Genomic DNA, 25,045 nt, shown 5'->3' with positions numbered 1-25,045 from the left:
AATCTCACTTATCCAACATTTGCTTATCCAATGTTCTGGATTATCCAATGCAGTCTGCCTTTTAGTAATCAATGTTTTTGTAGTCAGTGTTTTAAATTCATTGTGATATTTTGGTGGTAAATTTGTAAATACAGTAATTACTACATAGCATTACTGCACATGGAACTACTTTTTCTGTGAAATTTGTTGTATAACATGTTTTGGTGCTTAATTTGTATAATGATTACCTAATTTGATGTTTAATCGGCTTTTCCTGAATCCCTTCTTATTATCCAACATATTCACGTATCCAACGTTCTGCTGGCCTGTTTATGTTGGATAAGTGAGACTCTACTGGATATTGATAATCTTATATTATCTGCTTAGAACTGGATTAAATGAGGCCCCTTCTTCACAGCTGTATAAAATGCACAATGAAGTGGATTATATGGCAGTGTGGAGTCAAGATAATCCAGTGCAAAGCAGATAATATAAGATTACTAGCTTGGGGACCCGGCGATGCCCGGGTCATTTGAGGATGGTATTATTTGTCTTTTAATGTTATGTATTCTGTTTGGAGTGGGTGAACTACAATTCCCAGAATCGTGTGGTGCAGTACTCTGTGGATGGGGTGAACTGCAATTTCCAGATTCCCGGGGCAATTGTCCTGAATTATCTATCAGTATTCACAGCAGGCAATATTCAGTCTGTGTGCCAAGTTCAGTCTGTGTGCCAAGTCTAGATTCGTCATTGGCTGGGTTCAGTGGTCTCTGGATGGAGGTGAACTACAACTCCCAAAATCAAGGCCCCTTCCCACAAATACCTGCAGTATGTTCAGTAGGTCATGAGGCTTCTCTGTGTGAAGTGTGCTCCTAGTGCATTGTCGGTGGGGGTCAGTGTTTATCTGGTTGCAGATGAACTATAATTCCCTTTTCCCCAAACTTGTCCAATATGTTGTATTGGTTATGCGGGCTCTGTGTACCAAGTGTGAACTATAAATCCTAGTACCTAACACTCCTGAACTTCCAGTCCAGTTCCCCTCCAAACCCACCAGTAGTCAAATCTGGGCATATCGGGTGTGAATGGGAAGTTTGGCCGAGAGCCATCAATATTTGGGTTCATAGCGTTCTGGGTGTAGGTGAACTACAACTCCTGTATATTCCCCAGTAGGAGTGACAGTGCTCTGACTTGATGCAGGGTGAACTACAACTTCCACCATGTGGAGTCAATCCCTAAACTCCTCCAGTAAGTTTAGTTGCAGCTCAGTTCTGTTCTGTTTGTTATGCAGAGATATTGGAAAGGAAAGGGCAGTGGGCGGGGCCATGCAAATTCCACAGCAATGGAGAACCCTGGGATGCCTTGCTGTGGTGAAAGAAAAAGCAAAATCTAGGATGAAATGGTCCCCAAACGAAAGCATTCCTTGGGTGGTGGGCTATAGTGTTTGGGAAGGACATTGGCAGGGGCTGGGCTCCATTTTCATGGCGCTCGCTGTAACGACAATGTCAGTGGAAAAGAGTGACTTGCTAGATTCACTCTGGGAATCTGGGAAGTATAGCCTGTTTGTGGAGGCCGGAGGCTGTCTGTGTGAGCAGATATCCGTGCCACATACACACATACGGGTTTTCGCTTTTATTATGGATTTAGATTTAGATTTAGATTAGATTAGATTTAGATAAATGGGTTATATAGCTGTGTGGAAGGGCCTTGAGTCTACACTGCCATATAATCCAGTGCAAATTAGATAATCTGTGGAAGAGGCCTAAGTGAGGCCTAACTCTGCCTGTCCCCTGGGCTGAGTAGGTTGCTAGGAGACCAAGTGGGTGGAGCTTAGCCTTCTAACTGGCAGCAATTGGATAAAAACAATTATTCCTTTCCCTCTAATTAGGACTTTATTTTTCTTTTCTTTTTGTTGTATCAACCTAGAGGCATGGATGATGGGTTGTGTTGTCAAATTTCAAGGTTGGGGGCCTGTAGTTTTGTTGTTTGTTGCTCGCCGGGATTCCATCACTCTTTTATATATATAATATATAGATAGATAGACAGACAGACAGATAGATAGATATGGTAACCCCATTAATTTTATAGTGCTTTTTAAGGCAAGGGATACTCTGGTTTTAGCAATTCTCCCTTCTGAAATACACATTTATCATCACTTATTCAAATGTATAGATCCTTCAAAACTCAAAATTGTTCACTGGTGTCATAAATCGTGTTTCTTGCACAATATTTTTTTTAAATAGCCACCTTAATTCTCTATATATCAGGAGAAAAGCAGGATAAAAATAAAGTAAATAAAACAAATAAATAAATATAAAATTGCCTTCAGGCTATGTGTATAAGCTATATGATGCATAAATGAATTTTATATTTAGACTTGGGTCCCATTTCCATTATGTATCTATATCTGAAAAACTTCAAAATCCAAGCATTTTAGATAAAGGATATCAAACCTGGAAGTCATTAGGCAGTATGCAAGTAATAACCAGAACTGACCCTATTTATTTTCCAGAATAAGAAGGTGCCTTTAGGGAATTTAGACCCTTGCATCATGCAATACAGAGCACATAATGCTGCTGTTGCTGTATTGCAGTGGTGTTTGTTTTTTTACTATGTATACTTTTAACTTGTAAGTAGTGTATAGTGTCAGTGTTTACTTAATAGTAGAACTGAATTTACCTGAGGTTATGTGATTCATATTCAGTAATTATAATATGCCTTAATTTATTGAGAAGATGCTAAGAAATATTTAAAATAAAATCCTAGTTCATGTTTCTTTACTGTTTCTGTTCTTAACTTTGCTTTTATTTAGAGGAATGAGATCATGTACAATCTGCCTGTTTATCAAGGCTTCCTGACAGCCTTTCTGTTTAATAGGGTGGGCTTAATTCTACGATAATAGTTTTCTGCTTCTTTTCACACATGAGCAGATCCATTTCGTGATATGCATCTACTGACTTGTGTATATAAATCTCAAGAATGTGTATTCATTTACTTATTAATTACCAAGTGAGGTCTGTCTCAACTAATGCACAGTCTGGAGTACAGAAGCTAGCCAAAGGTAAAGCGCTATTAACTTTTACACCATCGTGTAGTTTGATGCTTAAAAAATCTTGTTTAGCCATTGTAATTTCCACATCCTATTTGGAGCCCTTAAGTAGCATCGTTATTACATAAGGAGGCACAACAGTCTTTTAGACACCACCAAATAGATCTTAAACTTGAGAAATTGGATACAGTAAAGTTCTGTCTCTTTCTGGGATCTGAAAATGATTAGAAAGTCATGGAGGATGGGTTCGTTAGTGATCATCTCATACTCAGTGTTTCCAAATCTTTGGCTGTTGGATACCAGAAATGAGCAGCTGCAGAGAAATAGCCCCATAATTGCTCTGTTCGGTAGATATCTTCAACGATCCATTTCTGGACACTGTTGGAGACAGAATATTGGGTAGATGGGTATTGGTCTCGCCCAGTATGACAATAGTTATGTTCTTAACCACAGTCTGTCCATCTAATTCTCTTTGGAGTGCTCCCAAGAAAAATGACGTTTCTTGACTGAATTCTGTGTGTTAACAGAAAAACTTGTGCAGCTTCTTTCTCATCTTGCATTCTGTCATATGATGTAATGATCCAGAATGTGAGCAAACAGTCCAAAAGGAATGAGAAAATAAAGAGTAGTGTTTCCTTTAATTCTGTTATGTCTGGTTCAATTGGACCATTGTTTGGATTAGGTTTAAGAAATGGTATAACAGCATTGTTCACTGTATTGATCTCTTCCTGAGCATATCTTCTGGTATTTCCCTTAAACTGAATAGTACACAGAAATGTCCAGGTTAATGTAGACAGTAGTCTACATTCATGATGTGCATGTTGATGTGTATCTTTGGGGAATTCAAAGTGAATTCAGATTGCCTGCCAGATTCTGATGCATAAAGCTTGTAGTTGTCACCTTGCAGTGTTACTGATAGGTGTCACTGTCAGCTCTTTGATACACAGGACTCTTAAATGACAAAGGAAAGAAAGGGCAAATAATGCTGTTTAGGAACATCTTTAAGAAACAAATTTGTTGGGGATATGATTTATGCCACCATTATCAACAGTCATTGCCTTGAGATAATGCTGTGGTATTGTTAAATTTGTGTGTCTTACTTTTAAGAATTTAGCATGTGACCTTAGATATTTATTCGATAAAATAGTGCCTTGAAGAGTGCAGTATCTTCTGTAGCAGTATTATTTTTGAAAAATATGTTTCCTTTGTACCTGCCTAAAAATACAGATAGTAAATGTGATCTGATGACACTTCCCGCTTAACAAAAGCCACCCATTTTACAGATGATTTAACTTTGATTAACCTCCTCTGCAGCAACAGATTACACAGACAACGGGAACTTCACTCTGCAGGGTTATTGCTGGGTGCTAATTTACCGCCCTCCTTTTCTTTCCATCTCACCAAAATACATCACAACTTTGATGTTAAAGCAAAGTAAAAATTCACTGGTTCATTAAACTTAGACTTACTATTCATTGACAAGGGATTTAGCATTTAGAAGTAACTGCTACTTCTATGCATTCTTTAATGCTTGCCTTATAACCTTAGATCTTCTGCCAAGAAAAAAGCAGAGCTAACCACTTAACACATTGTAATGAATATTCATCAATAAAATGATTTGACATACAGCTCCACTTCTCTTTGTTATATTCTTATGTGTCCAATAACACTTTTATTGTTAGCTCCAAAAGTGTGAAATAAATAAAAACTTTGTTTATTATTGCTAAAAGTTTTTAATGCTGAATAATAAAAAGTTAATAGTAATAGTGAAGTCGGAAACAAGACTTTATGAAAAGATTATCCATAATCCCAAACTCTCATGGCAGTTCTTCTAGTAGTTGGTTAATATTCTATTCTGTTAAATTCATTTGGTTTTAATTAATACATTATGTATTACTATAGTAATGATATCTAGCATTTGAAATTACAGGAAACTTTGAAGATTAAAGGAGGAAAAGGGAATGGAAAGCATTAGTAATTCCCAAATAAAATGCTTTATTGGAGTTTGCACATGGGTGAGAATAAACAACCATGTGTAGCAATTTGGTTTTTAAAATTTGGAGTCCAACACATTTATGGCTTAATAAGAATGTCTCATATGCTGTATGGTGTTTTACTGAGTAACAAAGAGTGACAGATTCCCTCACTGTTACAATGCTTGCAGTCTTAAAAGCCAGGTAAGGTAGGTGAATTTATATATGTTTAATTTCAGCAGCAGACAAGAGCTAAATATACACCTGAAAGCTTCTTTGGAGAGAAGATTTGGAGAAAGATAGTGTTCCTTCATTGGAAACCTTTAAACAGAGGCTGGATGGCCATCTGTCAGGGGTACTTTGATTGTGCTTTTCCTACATGGCAGGGGGTTGGACTAAATGGCCCATGTGGTCTCTTCTGACTCTATGATTCTACTTATATCGGGGACATAGTTGAGGCATGATAGATACAAAAAAGAAAGAAAAGTGGGCGGGGGCACAATGAAATACTGAGGCAGAGTAGTGAGGGGGAGCAAGCCCATGGAGGGTTTTGAAAATAGGAATGAAGACCATATATTACTGATTGGAAATGGAAAGACAGAGTAGGGATTTAAGAACAGCTGTTATATGGTCTGAATAAAGGAGGTGAATGACTGGAACAAAAGATTTTTAGCTAAAATTGATTGGTCTTAAGTAAAGTAGAAGAAAACAAAGAACAGAAAGTTGTGGTAGCCAAGGCAGGAGTGGACAAGAACATGATCTAGACTTTGTCAAGGAGGAAAGAATTTCAAGAAAGATCTGTATTTTCAGAATAGTAGTTTGGTTTGCTAATGGACTGACTAGAGGAAGCAAAGAAGAAGAAAGAAGGGTTTTGAAATGTGCCTGTCTTTGTACCAGCGGTGCATCTTTTACTCTAGTAGAGATGAGAGAGGGTAAATCGTCTGATATCTCGTTGAGCACCAGAGATACTTGGAAAGAGCAAATTCTGCTTCCTTATGCCTTGGAGAGAGAGAAACTCATCCACCAAGTCACAAGTAAGGTTACTGGCTATCAGAAGTGTTTTCCAGAGTTGGCCTTTAGATGACTACAATAAAGTGAGCTTCATCCCACAACAGTGAACTGTTCCAAAATAAGGTAGAATGAAATAAAAGGAGATTGTTTGAAGTGATGTTATAGTTCTCTTTTCCATTAATTTCATTTAATGGATAAATAAAAATTAGGTCATGGTGAGGCATGTTAGGAATAGGTGTTGTTCGATTGCAGTGCCCATCAACTTGAATCAATCTAGCCAGTCGTTGAGGGATCCTAGGAACTTCAGCCTTAACAATGTCTGAAGGGATATGCTTTATTGGTTTTTATTGCCTTGCCAGTGTGCTCTTATTGCATTTTCTAATATAACCATAATAGGGTTAAAGTTCCCTGTCATCTATATGGTGACATATCCATACATCTAAAAGTAAGGTGTCTTAAACAGAGATGAGAAACTGCTCTAGTGCACAATCATTTAAGTAATTGTTATTATAACATATCTACTGGTCAGATATAGCAATAGTACTTCCTACAGACTGACAGAAAACACAGAGTATAGCATGAAAAGGAATTGGGATCTTGTTTACATAATATGTGCCATCTGCATGGAAAATATAAAACGAGGGAGGCAACTGACTTCAAGACCTCTTTTCTGTAATATGTATAGATGATGAGGTAGCTTAGACACTAAAGGGCTGACCATCAGCATTTGACAAGGATTTGACTTCTCTCACTGAAAATTGTACTTAGAACCAAAGTGGTATGGCAGAGCTGGGAGGCTAGAATTTAATTTTTAATTTTATGGCATTTGCACTTGAAATAAAGTAAAGGACATGGGAAATGCATGCTTTGAAGTCTCTGTGGCATTGTTTGCTGCATCCTGTCTGCATCCAAAGGAAGAGTCCACATTTAATTCAACTCGGTTCTTTAATCTAGTCATTGCCTTGTAATTTGCTATTCACAGTGTCTCATCTATTAAATTAAAATTAAGCATTTATCCATTTTCCTTACCCCACTGCTTTGGGGGGGAAATCCAGTCTCTTGTTTGGGGCACACAGCATAGAATCGCTCCGTTTCCCAGTTTTCTGATTAATAGTCCATTGTATGTACAAATTCATCTAAAAAGGAGTAGTGTCTTTCTGTTTCTCTGTGTGATTATTTTGCCCCAAAAAGCTTTCATTTTTTTAAGTAGCACAAAAGCTGTAATTGGCATGCTTTGTAAGGAAATGTCAATGTGCGAGAGAGTGGAGATCACGAAGAATTCTTTTACGCGTTCTTTCCCCTTTGCACCACCGCCTCCTCAGCGGGGTCACTGAGATCACTAGCTTTTCTTGAAATGGCCATTTTCACTGGCAGGTGCATTATACCCTGTATTTTCAGATTGTTTTTCCATTCTGAATGTTTGGCAGGTTGATTGCTCTGGCTGCATTGACGGAGAAAGGGCTGACAAATGCTGTTGGGCTGGCTGAAAAGACAGTGATTACTGTTTTCCTTTGTGGCTGATTGAGGCCCTTGAAAGGAAAGATTTTAACCTTCACCATTTGGTTCAGAAGTATGAGCATATATTGAAATCATTCATGCCATTTATCCCAGTTCTGTAAACTTGTCAGAACGTAAAAATCGCTCAATTTCATATAATGTGGGATTGGCACACATCATTATCATTTTGATTAAGTTGGAGTTTATATTAATGTGTGCATTATATAGTGTCATTTAAAGCATTTGTTCCTTCAGGTACAGATACATATATTTATTGGCTAAACGGGACTTAGAAAGATTTTTTCCCCAGATCTCACTCCAGCCTATCACTATGTGTGTGGTTTGGCAGCTGGTAGGGCCTACAAGCTGTATTTTTGTTTGCAGCGTAAAGGCTTGTCTGTGGACCTCCTGGAGAGCTAGTAATTGCACAGGCTTGCCATTGGAGAAAAAACATGATTGGAAGCAGTCAGGCAGAAAAATGCAGTGCCCATCCCATTGCCACCTCAGAGCAGGAAGAGACAATCCCAGCAGTACCATCTGGTTGCCGCTGTCTAGTCAGCTGGCCTGGCTGCTGGGACCATGGCTTGGCAGCTGGTTCCCATCTCTTGACCAGTCTTTGGCTGTTTTTTTCCCATAGGTGACTTTGAGCGCATGGGTCAGGAAAGGATGACTGCAACAAACATGTCCCTGTTGAAGCCTGTCTCATTACTTGTGATGAGGCAAGCTGCAGGCTCCTGCTGCTGTTTTCTTGGAGACAGATGACATAGCTGGTTAACCATTTTAAAGAAGAGATAGTCTTTTCTTATTGTAAAAAGCAGAACAAAACGAAATGGCAGAAATGCTTATTCTGTAACATCAAGCAGTTTTTGAAGTTTTTTATTGTATTATTCAACTGATAAAATCAATTGCAACTGCTGTAAATTTCCTCAGTATTCAGAAGCACCAGCATTCACATTATTTGTTGTAATTAAGGAAGATAGATTCCGCTCTTTGAATCCTCATTGGCAAACATGAGAAAGATAATGAGGCTTGCATTTAGAATGACAGAAAAAGAAGTGTAATCTCTTCCATTACCTTGGGCAAATTCTGCCTCTCCAGCTAGTACCCTGAAAACTAATGTAAGCCATCTTTCCTCTATGAAACACCATTAAATGCTGATGATGCTGTATTATAAGAGAGCTCCAGCTCTGTGGGCTACTTCAGATGCTTGATTTTCTTTACTTAGCATTAATTTGTCAGCATGCTATGTAAAACTGCATGGCTGTGTCTTCTGTCTGGAATGACAAATGCTGAATAGAGGTTTGGAATTTCGAATGAAAATGCCTAAAATGAAGCTTGAGAGGTTGTATGATAGACCTATGAGGTCTACCTTTACAAAAATTGTGACATGACTTAGTTGATGTCTCACTGTTTGTCTGACTTATTCTCACATTATTTAATAAATGTAGTTCCCTAGTTTTAACTGTTCAGTTCTCGCAGGAGGGATTCTTTAGATGGCACAAATCATGGGTGGACATGTCTGTTACTTGAAATTCTTAGAATACGTTATGTCTGAAATACATCTGTGTTGGTTGGAAAGATATTGAGAAGTTTCCTGTTTTCAGATGAGGATGATGAAGATGATGTAGTGGTACAAAAACCACCAGTCGAACCTGAAGAAGAAAAAACTTTGAAAAAAGAGGAAGAAGAAGAAGGTATGAGTGCAAATTAAATTGTGTTCTTGTTCTTAAAGTTTGATTTTGCATCCTGCATCTTTCTCTTCAATATGTGTAAAGCTATGAACAATAGGGTTTAAATAATTAGAAAATATTTAAATATAATGAGTAGTAACTTTTAAAGCTACACAGCTATAATCACTGTTTGAGATCTAAATCTGCATCTAAAATCACTCTGATCTTTAGGATAAATGTATTTACTTAAAAATAAATGTCTGAATATTTTTTTCCTCAAGTCTCTCCTCATGAACTGACAGAAGAAGAAAAGCAACAAATTTTGCATTCTGAAGAATTTTTGAGCTTCTTTGACCAATCTACCAGAATTGTAGAAAGAGCGCTTTCTGAGCAAATTAACATTTTCTTTGACTACAGTGGTCGAGACTTAGAAGAGAAAGAAGGGTAAGATAGGAATCTCTAAAAACTATTGCTGTGTTTATTTTAATCGTATTGAAACTGAAAGTCCACCCTCTTTAATTGTTCTTTCAGAGAAATTCAGGCAGGTGCTAGGCTGTCCTTAAACAGGCAGTTTTTCGATGAGCGCTGGTCAAAGCATCGTGTTGTTAGTTGCTTGGATTGGTCATCTCAGGTAATAAGAAGAACCTCTGGCAGAACCTTTCAGTCGACATTATCTGGATTTATCTGCTGAGACAGATTGTAGTAGTGTATATTGACAGGAAGAAAAGAATGTGCAGAGGGCATGCATACAGGACTGCTGTCCTAAGACAATATGAATTGCAAAACTAAAGCAATCTGTTCATTTCTTGTGTATATTCACATTTTGATTAAACATTGGGATTGCCTTTATAGCCATAACTGTCAAATAATATTTCTTGAAAATAGAACTGACTTCAGAAGTATTTTTGGTTTATCTGAGTGCTTCATGTTTTGTATAACTTGTAGATAATGTCTTTCATGCTCAATTTCTTTTTGCATTCAGTACCCGGAGTTGCTAGTGGCATCCTATAATAACAATGAAGATGCCCCTCATGAGCCTGATGGCGTGGCCCTTGTATGGAATATGAAATACAAAAAAACAACTCCAGAATATGTCTTTCACTGCCAGGTAGGTACAGGTTCTTGTCTTGCTACTTTAAGGGTTTTGTGTTGATGCATGTGGACAAGAACCATCTTTTGCTTGTCAACTTAATGATTTCATGGGGCAGGCATGAACTTTAAACTGCATATGTTTGCAAACATGTGCTGACATCTGAAGAATCTACTAATCTTTTTAAAGGTTCATTTGTAACAGCCTTTCTAACATTATTTGGATTTTTTAAACATCTTATTGCACTCCTATATTTCCTGCTCTGGCTAGATAAATAAAACCTCATTTGAATATGCAGGGAAGCTTTTCAGGTTTATGTTTTTAAGATGTTAAAAAAAAATTCAAAAGACTATAGACTTCTGAATAAAAATGTACTCAGCCTAAGGATTTATAGGTATGTTAAAACCCATGTTTAAGCTAAAATGAACTCTAGTTATAGAAGCAGTTAATGTGAAGTAAAAATGACCAAGTGTTTTCTTTTGCATTTTATAAATTGTCATAATTCTGATTTTTACTTACACTGCTAAAATATGTATATAAAAAAATTAAATTAAAATTAAAAGCAGGAGCACTCTGCCGATGCAGCCTGCCTCAGCTCACGCCAACTGGAAGCCCAGTCGTTAAGATCACTCTGCTAAAATATATAATTATATACTTTAACACTGAATACATTCCAGTGAGCTTCTAAATATGTTATGTGTTTGTTTGAACTATTTCATACTATAAATCATTTAACATTTCTAGGAGAAAATATTGAAAATAACTCTTATATTCTATCTCCTTTTCTTTTTCAGTCAGCTGTGATGTCTGCTACATTTGCAAAATTTCATCCAAATTTGGTTGTTGGTGGCACATACTCAGGACAGATTGTGCTGTGGGATAACCGCAGCAACAAGCGAACCCCAGTTCAGAGAACTCCCCTTTCAGCTGCTGCTCACACGGTAGGGAGTTGGAATATCTGGATTGTGCATTAATTAACTGATTAATGTAGGGTATTGTTTATTTTGTTATGCAGATCCTATTCTGTCTAGCTTTTCTCCCTCGTTGCCACATTGTTCAGTCCTTCTGTATTTCAGTAGTGTTCCCCCTGGCTTCCAAGTACTGCTTGTTGGATAAGAGATCTCTGTAGTTATCCATCTGTACCCACTTCTCTTTCTAAGATGTACTTTTTTCTTTTTTTTCTTGAGAAATATCAAGCCTTAGAATAGAAGTGAGAAAGTTAGCCAATTATGTGTTCAACACATCTTGTCTATTCAAGTATCTCTCTAGCTAGTCACTGTGCTTTAGGGGAACATTGATGAGCATTTTATGTTTTTAAATGATTGGAGCATATCTTTCTGCTCTCATCTGTGTTTGTCCCTTTTTAATTAATTGTCTATTCCTCTTTTGCTATCATATCCCTTCCCTTGTTCTTAGCTCTTCCCTTTCTGCTCTCCCCAGCATGGGGGACATAACTTCAAGAGCAGCACCTGTTAACTCCACTGCCTTTTGCACTCTTTAACCATGTTTTGAATACTTCAACAGATCTGGACAATTTGTAGGTAGATCTCGAATTCCTACTGCAAACCAGTCGCTGTACTCTGACAAGCAGTGGGTTTGGAATCATAGAGCCATAGAGTTAGACGAGACCCCAAGGACCATCCAATCCAACCCCTGGGCATGCAGGAAAAGCACAATCAAAGCACCCCCAACAGATGGCCATCTAGCTTCTGCTTAAAACATTTTGTCCCTTTCTACCATTAGCATGAATGTTTTTCAGTATCTGTAAGCTATTCTGAGAAATATTATATGTTATATTGCTTTAGCATCCTGTGTACTGTGTGAATGTGGTGGGGACGCAGAACGCCCATAACCTTATCAGCATCTCAACTGATGGAAAGATATGTTCATGGAGTCTGGATATGCTTTCACAGCCACAGGTAAAATACCAATTGCCTATCACTACAGTAGTTATGCCATCTGTCATCTGTAATATATACAGGCTGAAATGTTCAAGCACAATAATAATTTCATAGTAGATGACAGTTTTACCATGTTTTTCTTCATAACTGTGTATGTTATGACAGTGAAGAATGTCTTATAACCTAAATCCTATGTATTTAGAAATATTTTTCTGGATTTTGAGAGACAGGACAGAGTAATAAAACAATGTTAGACTTGGATACTTGAATGTGCACCCAAGGTGCTTTTGGAAAGTCACTACTTCTTCACCTAACCTTTTTCACAGGCCAGTTGTAAGCATAAAATCCTTGCACACTGTACTGAATTCCTTGGAAGAGTAGGATAGGAATATATAGTGTTGATAGTCTTATTGAGAGATCTTTTGAAATACAGGTGGTAAGCATAGATCATATATCCTTGAAAACAAACAATTTATTTCTTATGATTCCTGCATTTGTATGGTAACATAGTGTTTAAACTTCAGAATGACAATGAAGCAAGATTTGAGAATGAAATTGTTATCAACAATCCTACTTGATTTTTGGCAAAACTTTATTGACAATCTGGAAAATAAATGTGTCTGTGGCCCTTCTCTCCCCAGGATAGCATGGAGCTAGTTCATAAGCAATCCAAGGCAGTAGCTGTCACTTGTATGTCTTTCCCCGTTGGAGATGTCAACAACTTTGTTGTGGGAAGTGAGGAAGGCTCTGTGTACACAGCATGTCGCCACGGCAGGTGAATAGAAACTGGGGTCCCATTTTTTAAAGCAGATAGTCACTCTTCAACTTGTTCTGTAAAATAACTCTGGTAGTTGGTCTCTATTTGCTTGCTGGTGGTTTTATGGGTAACTGTACTTCTATAAAAGGAAGGGAATAAATATAAGAGCGTTCCTTCAATTTCAAAAAAAATCTGACCACTTTCTGTATATTTCTCTTCTGGGTAACAATGGCTTTTGAATGTTAGCATGGAAAATGGTGATTAACCCTCCTTGTGGCTATTTGAAGTGTGACAGAGCATCCCAAACTCTCCCTTCTGCAGATAATTGTACAGTACCATCACGCACCAATCTTAAATTCGGCAGCATGTCTCCTGCTGTTCAATCTGCTTTGAAATTGTCTGGCTGTATCTTATCAATTGCTTTCTTGAATGAAATTGAAACCCTAGTCCCAAATCACACACACATCAACCCTTGCTGTCTATATATATCATCTTGGGTTAAAACTAACTAAAATTGGTGGTTTTTCCATTTAATCAGTACTGATATTATTGGGGATATACTGTCCTGGATTTCAGACTGAAAATTGCCTTAGGAATAGTGCATATGTATGGAAGAGACAAAACCGGGTTAATTTTTGTAATCCAAATATTAAGCTCAGGCTTGAAAAAATAATGCTGTTAATCAGATGGCATACCGTGTTTCCCTGAAAATAAGACAGTGTCTTATATTAATTTTTGTTCCCAAAGATGCGCTAGGTCTTATTTTCAGGGAATGTCTTATTTTTCCATGAAGAAGAATTCAAATTTATTGTTAAACAAAAAAATGAACATTTATTATATATTGTACAGTAGTTGTCATCACAAACCAGCATAGCCAGACAAACTGTGAATCCTATCAATAATTTCTTGTTACTACCATTATTTCAATGTACAACAATCTATGGTACACACATTTACTGATCCTGCATGCTCTGGTGTTCTGTTCGGCAGGTATGCTTCCAAATAAAAACTTTGCCAGGTCTTACTTTTAGGGGAGGCCTTATATTTAGCAATTCAGTAAAGCCTCTATTAGGTCTTATTTTTTGGGGATGTCTTATTTTCGGGGAAACATGTTAGCATTTCCTAAGCACTATTTTTGTCCTGTGACGGCATCCCCTCATACACAAGATTTCTTTGCTGAGACACAATGCTTATTCCGATCCACTGTGCATTGACTTCTTGAGCTATCTTCTTGCATGTAGGATTTTAATGAAACAAATACAAGTTTCTATTCCTATATATTTTAAAAACACCTATGGATATTTTTCTTTCAAAGTAAACTCATTCCCTGTATGTATGTTTCCTCCAAACAGCAAAGCTGGAATCAGTGAGATGTTTGAGGGTCACCAAGGGCCAATCACCGGCATCAATTGCCATGCAGCTGTTGGACCAGTAGACTTTTCCCATCTTTTTGTTACTTCTTCTTTTGATTGGACCGTAAAGCTTTGGACAACCAAGGTAACAGGAACTTCAAATGTTTATCTAAAATCACGTCCTGGATGTATTAATACAATCTAAGCTTAGTGAATATGGTGACTTATTCAGAAGGCTACCAGTGAAGTTGCAAATGTAAATGTGGCCATCAATTATCCTACTTGTTTCCTTTTTTCATATTGGTCTAAGATAATTACTTTTAATATGAATTACCCCACTAGTTCATAGAAACAGCCGTTGAGGTTCTGTATCACTCTGTTGAATTTTGGCATCATAATATTACATTTTAGGAGCCCCGGTGGCAAAGTGTGTTAAAGCACTGAGCTGCTGAACTTGCAGACTGAAAGGTCCCAGGTTCAAATCCCAAGAGCAGAGTGAGTGCCCGCTGTTAGCTCCAGCTTCTGCCAACCTAGCAGTTCGAAAACATGCTAATGTGAGTAGATCAATAGGTACCGCTCTGGCGGGAAGGTAACAGTGCTCCATGCAGTCATGCCAGCCACATGACCTTGGAGGTGTCTACGGACAACGCCCGCTCTTCGGCTTAGAAATGGAGATGAGCACCAACCCCCAGAGTCAGACATGACTGGACTTAACGTCAGGGGAAACCTTTACCTTTTTTTAATATTACATTTAAGTGCATCCAATATTGTATTTAAAAGTGCCTTTGTTTTCCTGCCATGTATCAAAATAAACTAAGGGGAAAAATAAGGCTGTTTTGTAATTTCATGAGAACACTTAGCGCATAATCTGTTTTTCTTCAGTAAAATTTAATCAGAAAATCCATTTGATTTTTTTGTTTCCATAAATAGTCATTCTTGTGATACAGTAGAGCCCCGCTTATCTGAGTTCCGTTTATCCAACACTCTGTATTATCCAAGGCAAAGGCCCTCCCTCACTCGCTCTCTCACTCACCCCACTGGGTCTCGGTGCTGCCGGAACCCAGCCAGGTGAGTGAGCGAGGGACGGAGGGCGGGCGAGTGAAGGAGGTCGGCAAAGGCCCTCAGTCGCTCACTCGCTCGCTCCTTTGCCAGGCTGGGCCCTGGTGCTGTTGGGACCCGGCGTGGCGAAGGAGCCGAGGGATGGAGGCAGGCGAGTGAAGGAGGGCGGCAAAGACCCTCCATCGCTCACTCGCTCACTCTCTCTCACTCACTCACCCCGCCAGGTCCTGGTGCTGCCATCGCCGCTGCTGGGATCTGGTTTGGTAAGTGAACAAGGGAGGGAGGGTGGGCAAGCGAGCACTCACCGTGTTATCCGTCAGTTTTGCTTATCTATCATTCTGCCTGCCAGTTTATGACGGATACGCGGGGCTTTACTGTATTGCTCAAATCACTATTCATGTAATTTTGAAGTGTTTGAAATTATATTCTCTCCGTCATGACAAACAGTTTAGGGAAATACATTTTTAACTTGCCACAAGATTTTGGAATCATTAGTGTGCAGTGTACATAGGGACCCAGTATGGTGCAGTTGTTTGAGTGTAGGGCCATGACTCTAGAGATCAAGGTTCAAATCCTGTGGGAAAGTCACACTCTCAACCTCAGAGGAAGGTAAAGGCAACCCTGCTCTGAGCAAATCTTGCTATGAAAACCTCATGATTTGCCCTGGGGCTATCATAAGTCAGAACTGACTTGAACAACAGTTTTCCAGGATTTTCTCCACAATCCTGAAGACTAAGTCGAAAAGAATTGAAGTTTTTTTCTCTTTACATAATGTTTTGCCACAGGGTTCTTTGGTGGGGGAAACGCTTCTTGGTCAGTGTAGAAGAAGCAATGCAAAGTCTTTCAGTTGCTGTGCTTAAAATGAAGTCCTTTGTTTAGGTGATTATTGATAGTGTGGGCAAGGATTGTTAATCATACACCTTTTTTTTGAGAATCATGAGTTCTTCCATGTTGAGTGATAGAGTGGTTTTTCTTTTTTCAGAACAATAAGCCTCTGTACTCCTTTGAAGACAACTCTGACTACGTTTATGATGTGATGTGGTCCCCCACACACCCTGCCCTTTTTGCCTGCGTGGATGGAATGGGAAGGCTTGATTTATGGAATCTCAACAATGATACTGAGGTAAAAAGGCACAGTCCAATCTTCTAAAGGTGACAGGTCATGTAGGTGTCTTCAAATATATGTTCAGAACTTGTGCTGCATACTCCTCCCAAAACCCTGAAAGTTTGCCTCAAGTTCTTTGATTCCCCACATGGTTTATCTCAGAGAGGAAGTGCAAGAGCGATATGTGCAGAATTCTTGCCTAGTGCACCAACCTGGGAATGTAGCTGCCCCATCATCATATAGTGAGGTCTGTAATACGTTGAAATGCCAAAGAAAGAAATGGTAACACACATTATCCCACATGTCTTCTTTGTCTGCCTCAGTATTGAGTAAGGTCAATCTCCTACATCGACCCTTTCTGTAATTTGCCTCCTGAGTGACAATAGGTTCTACATGCTTTACAAGTACAACTCAGCACACTATCCTAATGGAAAGCTGAAATATTTCTTGTTACAACAGGTATCAACACATGGATCCCAACACATTAGAGTTCCTTTTATAATGAAAAAAAGAATGCTTCTACATACTGTATAAAACCAGATGTGGCACTATTGTTGGTTGCTTTAAAGTACCACATATTAAGTATGCTTGCTGATACTGTTGTGCTAAATGCCTATGATAGCATTCTGTGTTTGTGTATGTGTGGTGATGATGGGGTAAGAATTAATGTTAATAAAGTAATAGTTTCAATGTACTTCAAATTTTATCCAAGGAAAGGAGAACATAGTAACTTGTTATCTTTTCTGAGGCCTCCTTTCCTTACAAACATCCATCTTGTCTTGGAGATTTTAGAGCTTTCAAAGTCTGCTCTCTTGTGTTTTGTATTAGCATAAGGGCCAGCTGGCAGACTTGGATAAAAATGAAGATTGCATAAATCCTATTGAGGCTGTAAAAGAGTACTGTTATTTGAAACTGGTTACAGGTGCCAACAGCAAGCATTACTGTGGAAGGTAATCCTGCCCTTAATCGTGTAAGATGGACAAACACAGGCCGTGAGATTGCTGTGGGAGATTCAGAAGGACAAATAGTAATTTACGATGTTGGGGAGGTAGGTTACTCTCTTCTGAGTCTTAACAAAATCAAAATCTGAATTTGTTCAAAGAATAAAAAGGACTTAGTTCCACTTTGTTTTTCCTTTGTCTATTCAGTGTGCATACACAACTCACAATTTTTCTATTGTTAACTAATTTAGCACCCTGATGTCTTATTTGTTTAAGTACATTTGGTATTTTGATAGCATTCCTGTCCATCCCTGCCTCAAATGAAGAAGTTAGATTGCAAAAATTAGCCAGCTTTATAATCAGGGATCCTAAAAGTTAATACTCCATTATGGAATCCCTATATAGCAGGTATGGGCAACTTGGGCCCTCCAGGTGTTTTGGTCTTCAATTCCCTCAATTCGAAACTGTGGGAGTTGAAGTCCAAAACACCCGGAGGGCCGAAGTTTGCCCATGCCTGCTACATACCAACAGCTAAGTCAGAGATGGATTATAAGATATCAGGAGGATAGAAGTCCTAACCACCAAGGTCTGCCACTCTGTTTTCATACACAACTACTTTACTTTTGGTAATAACATAATATCAGCAGGTTAACGGCGTGCTGTGAGCACATCCATGACACCACAATATTCAAACATGTCTATGGCTGAACTAGAATGCTTCCTTAACTCTTGTACCAAGAAACCTCTACTTAAGATAAATTGATATCTTCATAATTTTCAGCTCATTGAGAGGGCACACTTTTTCAACAAATTTCATCCCACCTTCAGATCTAGCCTGTATCTGAACAGCCCACTTTCTGGGCATGACCATAAGCTACACAGCAGATTTCTGAGCAGCACTCTGTATTGCAAGTCCACTGACCACTACACATACTTACATTCATCCAGTTTCTACTCTGAATACACTACCAAATCCATAATTTATAGCCAAAACAAAAACCCACAAGACAGGAATGCCAAACTTGTGGAATTACAACCAACATTCATCAAGCTACAGTATTTATTTTATTTATTTACAGCATTTATATTCCGCCCTTCTCACCCCGAAGGGGACACAGGGCGGATCACATTACACATATAGGCAATCATTCAATGCCTTTTAACATAGAACAAAGACAAGACAAACACAGGCTCCGAGCGGGCCTCGAACTCACGACCTCCTGGTCAGAGTGATTCATAGCAGCTGGTTGCAGCTGGCTTGCTCTCCAGCCAGTATCCATCTTATGCAGTAAACAACAACAACAACTGAACAAGGCAAGACTTGTACCCAGAATTAATGTATTATAGAAGTTTGAAGACAAGAAACGGCAGAATCTCACTAGAGGTCACATACAGCTCCCCTTTGAGACCACTCAGATGTATCACCAATGAACTACAACCTATTCTGGACAACCACCTTGAGTGCCTTCGGGTAGAGAGGGCAGGTTATAAATAAATAAATATATTATTGTTATTGTTATTGTTACGGTTTTATTATTTTTGGTGTCAGGAGCGACTTGAGAAATTGCAAGTCACTTCTGGTGTGAGAGAATTGGCCGTTCAAGGACGTTATAAAGCTGCCCTTTTTTAAATGAAGAACTTAGTCTGGCTCAACAAAGGCTTTGAGATATCACACTTGCAGATGGTCTTTTTATTTGCATAGCCTCTTAAGAACTATTTATGGCCCCCTATGGTTTATGCCAACCTAGCAGTTCGAAAACATGCAAATGTGAGATCAATAGGTATCGCTCTGGCGGGAAGGTAACGGCGCTCCATGCAGTCATGCCAGCCACATGACCTTGGAGGTGTCTACGGACAATGCTGGCTCTTCGGCCTAGAAATGGAGATGAGCACCAACCCCCAGAGTCAGACACGACTGGACTTAACACCGGGGAAACCTTTACCTTTACTATGGTTTATGCATACAAGAGTTCACAAAGCAGCATGCATAGTCCCCTTGCATTTTACACATCGATTTTAAGGCACTAAGTTTTCAGCTGAAAGAAATATGTTTCACTAATGCCTCCCATTATAATTGTTTGTCCACAGCAAATTGCTGTCCCACGCAGTGATGAATGGACACGGTTTGGTCGGACATTGGCAGAGATTAATGCAAACAGAGCGGATGCAGAAGAGGAAGCAGCAACCCGAATTCCTTCTTAGGTCTTTAAGATGTGGTCTAGCAGTTATTTGGGAATGGGTTGAAGAGGGCTTGAGAGTAGAAGTTTGTATTAATTGGCAACAGAACTTGAAGATGTGGAGAAAACTGTGGCTCTGGCAAATGTATAAAGATCACCGAGACAGATCTTGCAAAAATTCTTTCTATTGCTAAATCACATTCTTAATACGATCATTGTTATTTATTATTTACTCTGACTTGGCAATGAGTATATTGAAACACTAACCACATAATATACAGTTACTTAGGTTGTCCAGCTTGCATCAGCATATAACAATTTCTGAACAATTAAGTTATATAAGTTTCTGAATGGGATCCTTCCCCAATTACATTTGATAAGACTATGAACATCTCAGAGAGGAGAGGGGAACTGATATGGAAATACTTAGATTTGTGCATGCATCTGTTCACAGTAACCTTTATCCTAATTATTATACAGTAGGCTCCAGGCTACAGTGGTGGGTCATGTATATGAATGCATACTCTGTAAACCCCCTTTTTTAAAGCAACAGAAACTTTCTAAAACACTTGCTTTAATTTTTTTGTTAAATCTGTGCAGTACGATACTAATTCTTTATGAATAAATAGTACATGACCTTTTCTCACAAGTGTCTTTGCAAAGACTCCTTTTTTCAAAGGTGGCACAGCTCGTAGTTTATAGAAAGGAGAACTTATAGAATCACTTTTAAAACACAATTTGTATTTTGTGCATATAATAAAAATGTGAATTGTGGACTTGGTGTCTGAATTCTAGGTTTCTGGAGAAATTTACATTTACTTAATAAAGCTCATAATTTAATTGTTTTACCAAATATGAGAAAAATATGCACACAAAGCAGCCCTCCACAAAAAGTCTGTCCATACGCCGACCTTAAGAGAGAATATGTTCTTGTCATTGATACAGAAAATGTATAGCACCATTTCTGATCTTAAGGATGCTGGTATAGGAGAATATACTTGGTGATTTCTTTTCACCATGGATTATACATAAAACCTTTCCAAAGGTATGTGTCATGACCATTCATTGTTAGCAACCATCAAGTGACGGTGACTTAATGGTAACCCTATCAGGGCATAAAATCTTGAATTATTTCTGTCTCTTCATAATCTACTGTAAGGTTATGCATATCATCTGCCATCATATATATATATCACCTGTCTTTGCAGCTTCCTCCTTGACTTCCTACAGTAATTGTTCCAAGACTTTCCTATTTCCTGCTAGTAATACAGTGTTATCTGCGTATTTTCAATCCTTGCTGCTCCAATTTTCACTTCTCTTTCCTCTGAGTCTAATCCTGCTTTACGAATAATATGTTCAGCACACAAATTAAAGAGTCATAAAATGCCGCCTTGCCTGTTCCTCTTGCCAATTGGAAACCATTTTGTCTTAGCAATCGCCTCTTGTCCTTAGTACAGGTTACTCACCAGGAATTAGGTGGTGTGGCGTCCCCATTCCCTTAGGAGTGATCCAGAGGTTTTTATGATCTACAGGCTTTGCTATAAACCCATAAGGCACAGGCTGATTTGAATTTGAAATTATTTGGTGTACTCAATTATACTACATGTATATATTTATACATGATAGTCATGTATAAATATGTGAGGGGAAGTCATAGGGAGGAGGGAGCAAGCTTATTTTCTGCTGCCCTGCAGACTAGGACGTGGAACAATGGCTTCAAACTACAGGAAAGGAGATTCCATCTGAATATCAGGAAGAACTTCCTCACTGTGAGAGCTATTCAGCAGTGGAATTCTCTCCCCTGGACTGTGGTAGAGGCTCCTTCTTTGGAGACTTTTAAGCAGAGGCTGGATGGCCATCTGTCAGAGGTGCTTTGAATGGGATTTCCTGCTCCTTGGCAGGGGGTTGGACTGGATGGCCCATGAGGTCTCTTCCAACTCTACTATTCTATGATTCTATGATTAAGTTTATTATAATTGGGATATTGTGTGGTTTCCAGGCTGTATGGCCATGTTCTAGCAGCATTTCTAGGATCCTCTGAAGATGCCAACCACAGATGCAGACAAAATGTCAGGAGAAAATGCTGCTAGAACATGGCCATACAGCCCAAAGCCACTCGGCAATCATTATTCCAGCTGTGAAAGCCTTCAACAATACCTTTGTCATAATTAATAACATGGAAAGCACACTTTCCTCCTGGAACCCATTGCTGCCTCTCCATTGCCTCCAGTCCGGTTTCATAACTTGGCTTAGTTCCAGCTGGCCTCTGACCGCACAGCTCTCTGGACTTGCACAAGGCTGCTCTTCTATACCTGGCTGGCAAAGCTGTGGAAGACAGGCTCACCTTATTTAAAGCATTGCTTCATAACAAGCAACATGAAGAAAAATCAGCTTCCATATATTGGTTTTAAATACATTTTATTGTCACATGATTTTTAATAAAACACTTTCAAAACAGTCTGTACATTTCAAACTCTTTAGAACTGCAATCTTTTTTTTCTACAAATGTAGTTGCATATCAACGCCATGATGTACGACTCTGTACAAAGATGTACAATATGTACAGTCACATGGAGTGCAAGCTGTGCAAAGCCAAACCTTGGTTACTAATTCATGCCTTTGGGATGGGAGGAGAGGTCTATGCATAGAACATAAAGCGTGAATCAATCTCCTATGTGCAAATGATAACCTGTGTTTTGTATAGAAAGGAGTGATTCAGCATCAACTCTCCATTCAGCTAGAGCAACATGCAGCTGGCTGGAAGAGCAGAGTACTATCTGTCCATTGCACCATTTTTATCTGGTTTGGAAGATCAGCTTTGGATTCAAGCTTTGGGTTGTGCTGGAGTGACACTTGCCCGAAACTTTGGCAGAGAAAGCCCAAACTTGTTCTCTATCCCAGCAAAAGTAGCTGTAGCTAGTCGATAGCCACCTATGTGGTCAGGATTAACAGGAGGAAGGTCGGAGATTCGAGTCTTTGGTGGATGTTCTGAGCCAGAGGGTTTGCTAGTGGGAAACAATCAGAAAATGAAGAGAGATTAGATCTTGCCAGTATCAGTGGATAACAGCAACAAACCCAATCCTACCTGATGCTGCCCCCTTTAAGCATCCCCCCAAAGAATTTCTGCCCAGTAATCTAGTTGCTAGCTGGGATGTTCATAACTCTCAGATTCAACAATGATCATAATTGTGAGTGGAGGTCACCCTCCTTGCCAGCCAGCTTTAAGAACCATGGCCAGAATACTGGATTTACATATGTGTGAACATCTCAAAATGAAGATGTTTGTTGCTTACATAAGGGAGAGTGAGAACTTCAACCCATCAATCAGGGCAGCTGCTTCATGATAAGTAGAGATTGGGAGATTTTCATGGTCCTTAAAAAGCCTCTAATTGTAATTGAGGAAATTATAAGGAATATTGTTTAAAATAATTATGTAAAGAGTCAGAATATTACAATACTCCAATGCTTTCTGCAGCAAGTTTCACAAATTCACAGAAATACATCAGGCCCTTCCCTCAGTAAGAAAGTTAATGTTTGAGTCCTTTCTTGACCAAAACTTAGAAGATAATCCCAATTGTACTTACATGCCTCCAAAATCAACATAGAGCCAACGCTGAAGAAGTTCATACGTCACCAGAGTAACACCGAACTGGGGGGAGGATCTGAACACCCGTGCTATTGGAAGAGAATGGTGTTTATGGTGCAACAGTTAAGTAGTTGCTAAAGGCTATCCCCAATAGAAAGGGCCCCAGAGCTTGGCCTGCTAATCTTACATTACTTAATTGTGTGTGTGTGTGTGTGTGTGTGTGAGAGAGAGAGAGAGAGAGAGAGAAAACGTGTGTGTTTGTGCCTCCAAAACTACGTGGCTTGATGGATCTGGATCAAACTTGATACACAAACCCTTCATAGTTCAATTTAAAATACTGGTGGGTTGTCAAACCCTCCTCCCTTTTGGGGCTAGGGCCTCAAAACTGAATAAATATGTACAGAACACAAGTATAACCGCCAAAGGGGAGTATATACATACAAAAACTACTTCAGATGAAGAAACAAAAAATGAAAGATGGCTACGACATCAACACAGAAACACTCTAGGAATCCCTTTCAGTGGACTAGAGGGTTGCCGTGGCCTCTGTAGTTAATTTGCATTTTATTGCTATTGGTCAGTCTTGTGTGTATTTTATGCATTCTACTGGCAGACAAAATGGCATCTAGAAAAAGGCCAGAATGAGGCTTACAAAAAACACATCCATCCCATACGGGAGTAGCAGTTTAAAATTTGTATTTGGAAGGGATGTGTGAGTGTGTGTGTGTGCGTGCATGCACCTGTGCCTTGCTCTGAGACTGAGAGAGTGGGACTTCAAAGAAAAGGACAGATCCGGTGCCTTTTAGGTGGATAGACTAACAAAAGATAATTCTAATAAACAGCATTACAAAACCCATACCCAGCCAACTTTGGATATGTAAGCTACTACTAAACAAAAAGGACAGTCCTTTCCAGAGATACACAACACATGAAATCCCTTTCTCACCTCCAGCTCCTTTCCAGAAAGCAGACGGCCCTTCTTCTCTAAGTATCTTTCCAAAGCAGTCAATAACTCCATTGTATGTTGTTTGACCAGCACGGGCAGCCACTTGCAGTCTTGTCTTGATGACATCGGCAGGGGTCACCAAGGAAGCAGCAGGCACACCTTTCAGGAGAAATGATAGTACAGCTGAGATGAGGCAGCAGAGAGAGGCAGAAACAGTAGTAACTCCTAAGAGTGCATCTGCAAATGTATATGCTTGCTGACAAACACTAAAGCTGTGCACTTGAAAGGTCAGCAACATCACTGTCCTCCTTGTGTTATGCTAGAGTATGTTTTCCCATACAGTGATGTGCTGGTAAGAACTCTGACTAAAAGTGTCCATGGGCTCAAATCAGGGGTGGGAATTGTGTTGTTCTCCAGAGGTTTCTACACTGCTATTACCAGCAGTCTCAGTATGAGCAGCAGTAAGGAAGGTTAAGAGCGGTCATCCAACATCTGGATGGTCACACAATTCCCAAGTTAGCTTAAATTCAACAGCTAAAATTAGATCCATGGAATCAGTACTTAATTTACCTATGTAAACCCCATTCATTCCATATAGTTAAGGACTAACAACGTGGATTTAGCTTCTAGTGCTCCCAATGAAAGAACATTGTGCCGTTATTCCATCTTTTACACTTGAACATAGTTTTCCCCCCAGGGAAAAAAACACAGGAGGTGGGAAAATATATGAAGGCGACAAAGTGAAGATGACATATGGAACCTATGCGTCCCTTATATTCTGTGTTTGAATCAGGATAGTTCCAGAATTAGAACGTCATCTGGAAATGCCCTAAAGATTCTCCCATAGTGTTCTGCATTCTACTATACCTACATGGTCTAGATTTTGGAACACAAAACTTTACAGGAGATGTTGTCAAAATGTGCTTTCAAGTGCCCAGCTATCAGCATAGGCCAA

General features: G+C 39.1%; 2 protein-coding genes across 5 annotated transcripts in view; one reads left to right on the top strand and one right to left on the bottom strand.

Moving 5' to 3' along the window:
- dync1i2 (dynein cytoplasmic 1 intermediate chain 2) overlaps positions 1-20,334 on the top strand; it is a 52,545-nt gene extending 32,211 nt beyond the window's left edge. For all 4 annotated transcript variants that reach the window (XM_008118865.3, XM_008118866.3, XM_003226154.4 and 1 more), the window contains 11 exons: positions 9,111-9,200; positions 9,458-9,620; positions 9,708-9,807; positions 10,159-10,284; positions 11,061-11,207; positions 12,072-12,185; positions 12,809-12,942; positions 14,277-14,421; positions 16,318-16,458; positions 17,363-17,488; positions 19,470-20,334. In XM_008118865.3, the coding sequence (XP_008117072.2) occupies positions 9,111-9,200; positions 9,458-9,620; positions 9,708-9,807; positions 10,159-10,284; positions 11,061-11,207; positions 12,072-12,185; positions 12,809-12,942; positions 14,277-14,421; positions 16,318-16,458; positions 17,363-17,488; positions 19,470-19,583 (1,400 nt within the window). In that variant the 3' untranslated portion in view covers positions 19,584-20,334. The remainder of the gene's footprint in view (positions 1-9,110; positions 9,201-9,457; positions 9,621-9,707; positions 9,808-10,158; positions 10,285-11,060; positions 11,208-12,071; positions 12,186-12,808; positions 12,943-14,276; positions 14,422-16,317; positions 16,459-17,362; positions 17,489-19,469) is intronic.
- A 1,625-nt stretch (positions 20,335-21,959) lies between these two features.
- The window catches only part of slc25a12 (solute carrier family 25 member 12), a 99,428-nt gene continuing 96,342 nt past the window's right edge, over positions 21,960-25,045 (bottom strand). The window contains exons 16-18 of the mRNA XM_062964448.1: positions 24,091-24,249; positions 23,143-23,233; positions 21,960-22,563 (exon numbers count right to left, since the gene is read on the bottom strand). Coding sequence (XP_062820518.1) covers positions 22,383-22,563; positions 23,143-23,233; positions 24,091-24,249 — 431 coding nt within the window. The 3' untranslated portion in view covers positions 21,960-22,382. The remainder of the gene's footprint in view (positions 22,564-23,142; positions 23,234-24,090; positions 24,250-25,045) is intronic.

Source organism: Anolis carolinensis, chromosome 1, assembly GCF_035594765.1.
Source record: "Anolis carolinensis isolate JA03-04 chromosome 1, rAnoCar3.1.pri, whole genome shotgun sequence".
NCBI classification, from domain to species: Eukaryota; Metazoa; Chordata; class Lepidosauria; order Squamata; family Dactyloidae; genus Anolis; species Anolis carolinensis.
The sequence above is the reverse complement of the archived record's forward strand: the minus strand, read 5'-3'. Positions and strand labels throughout refer to the sequence as shown.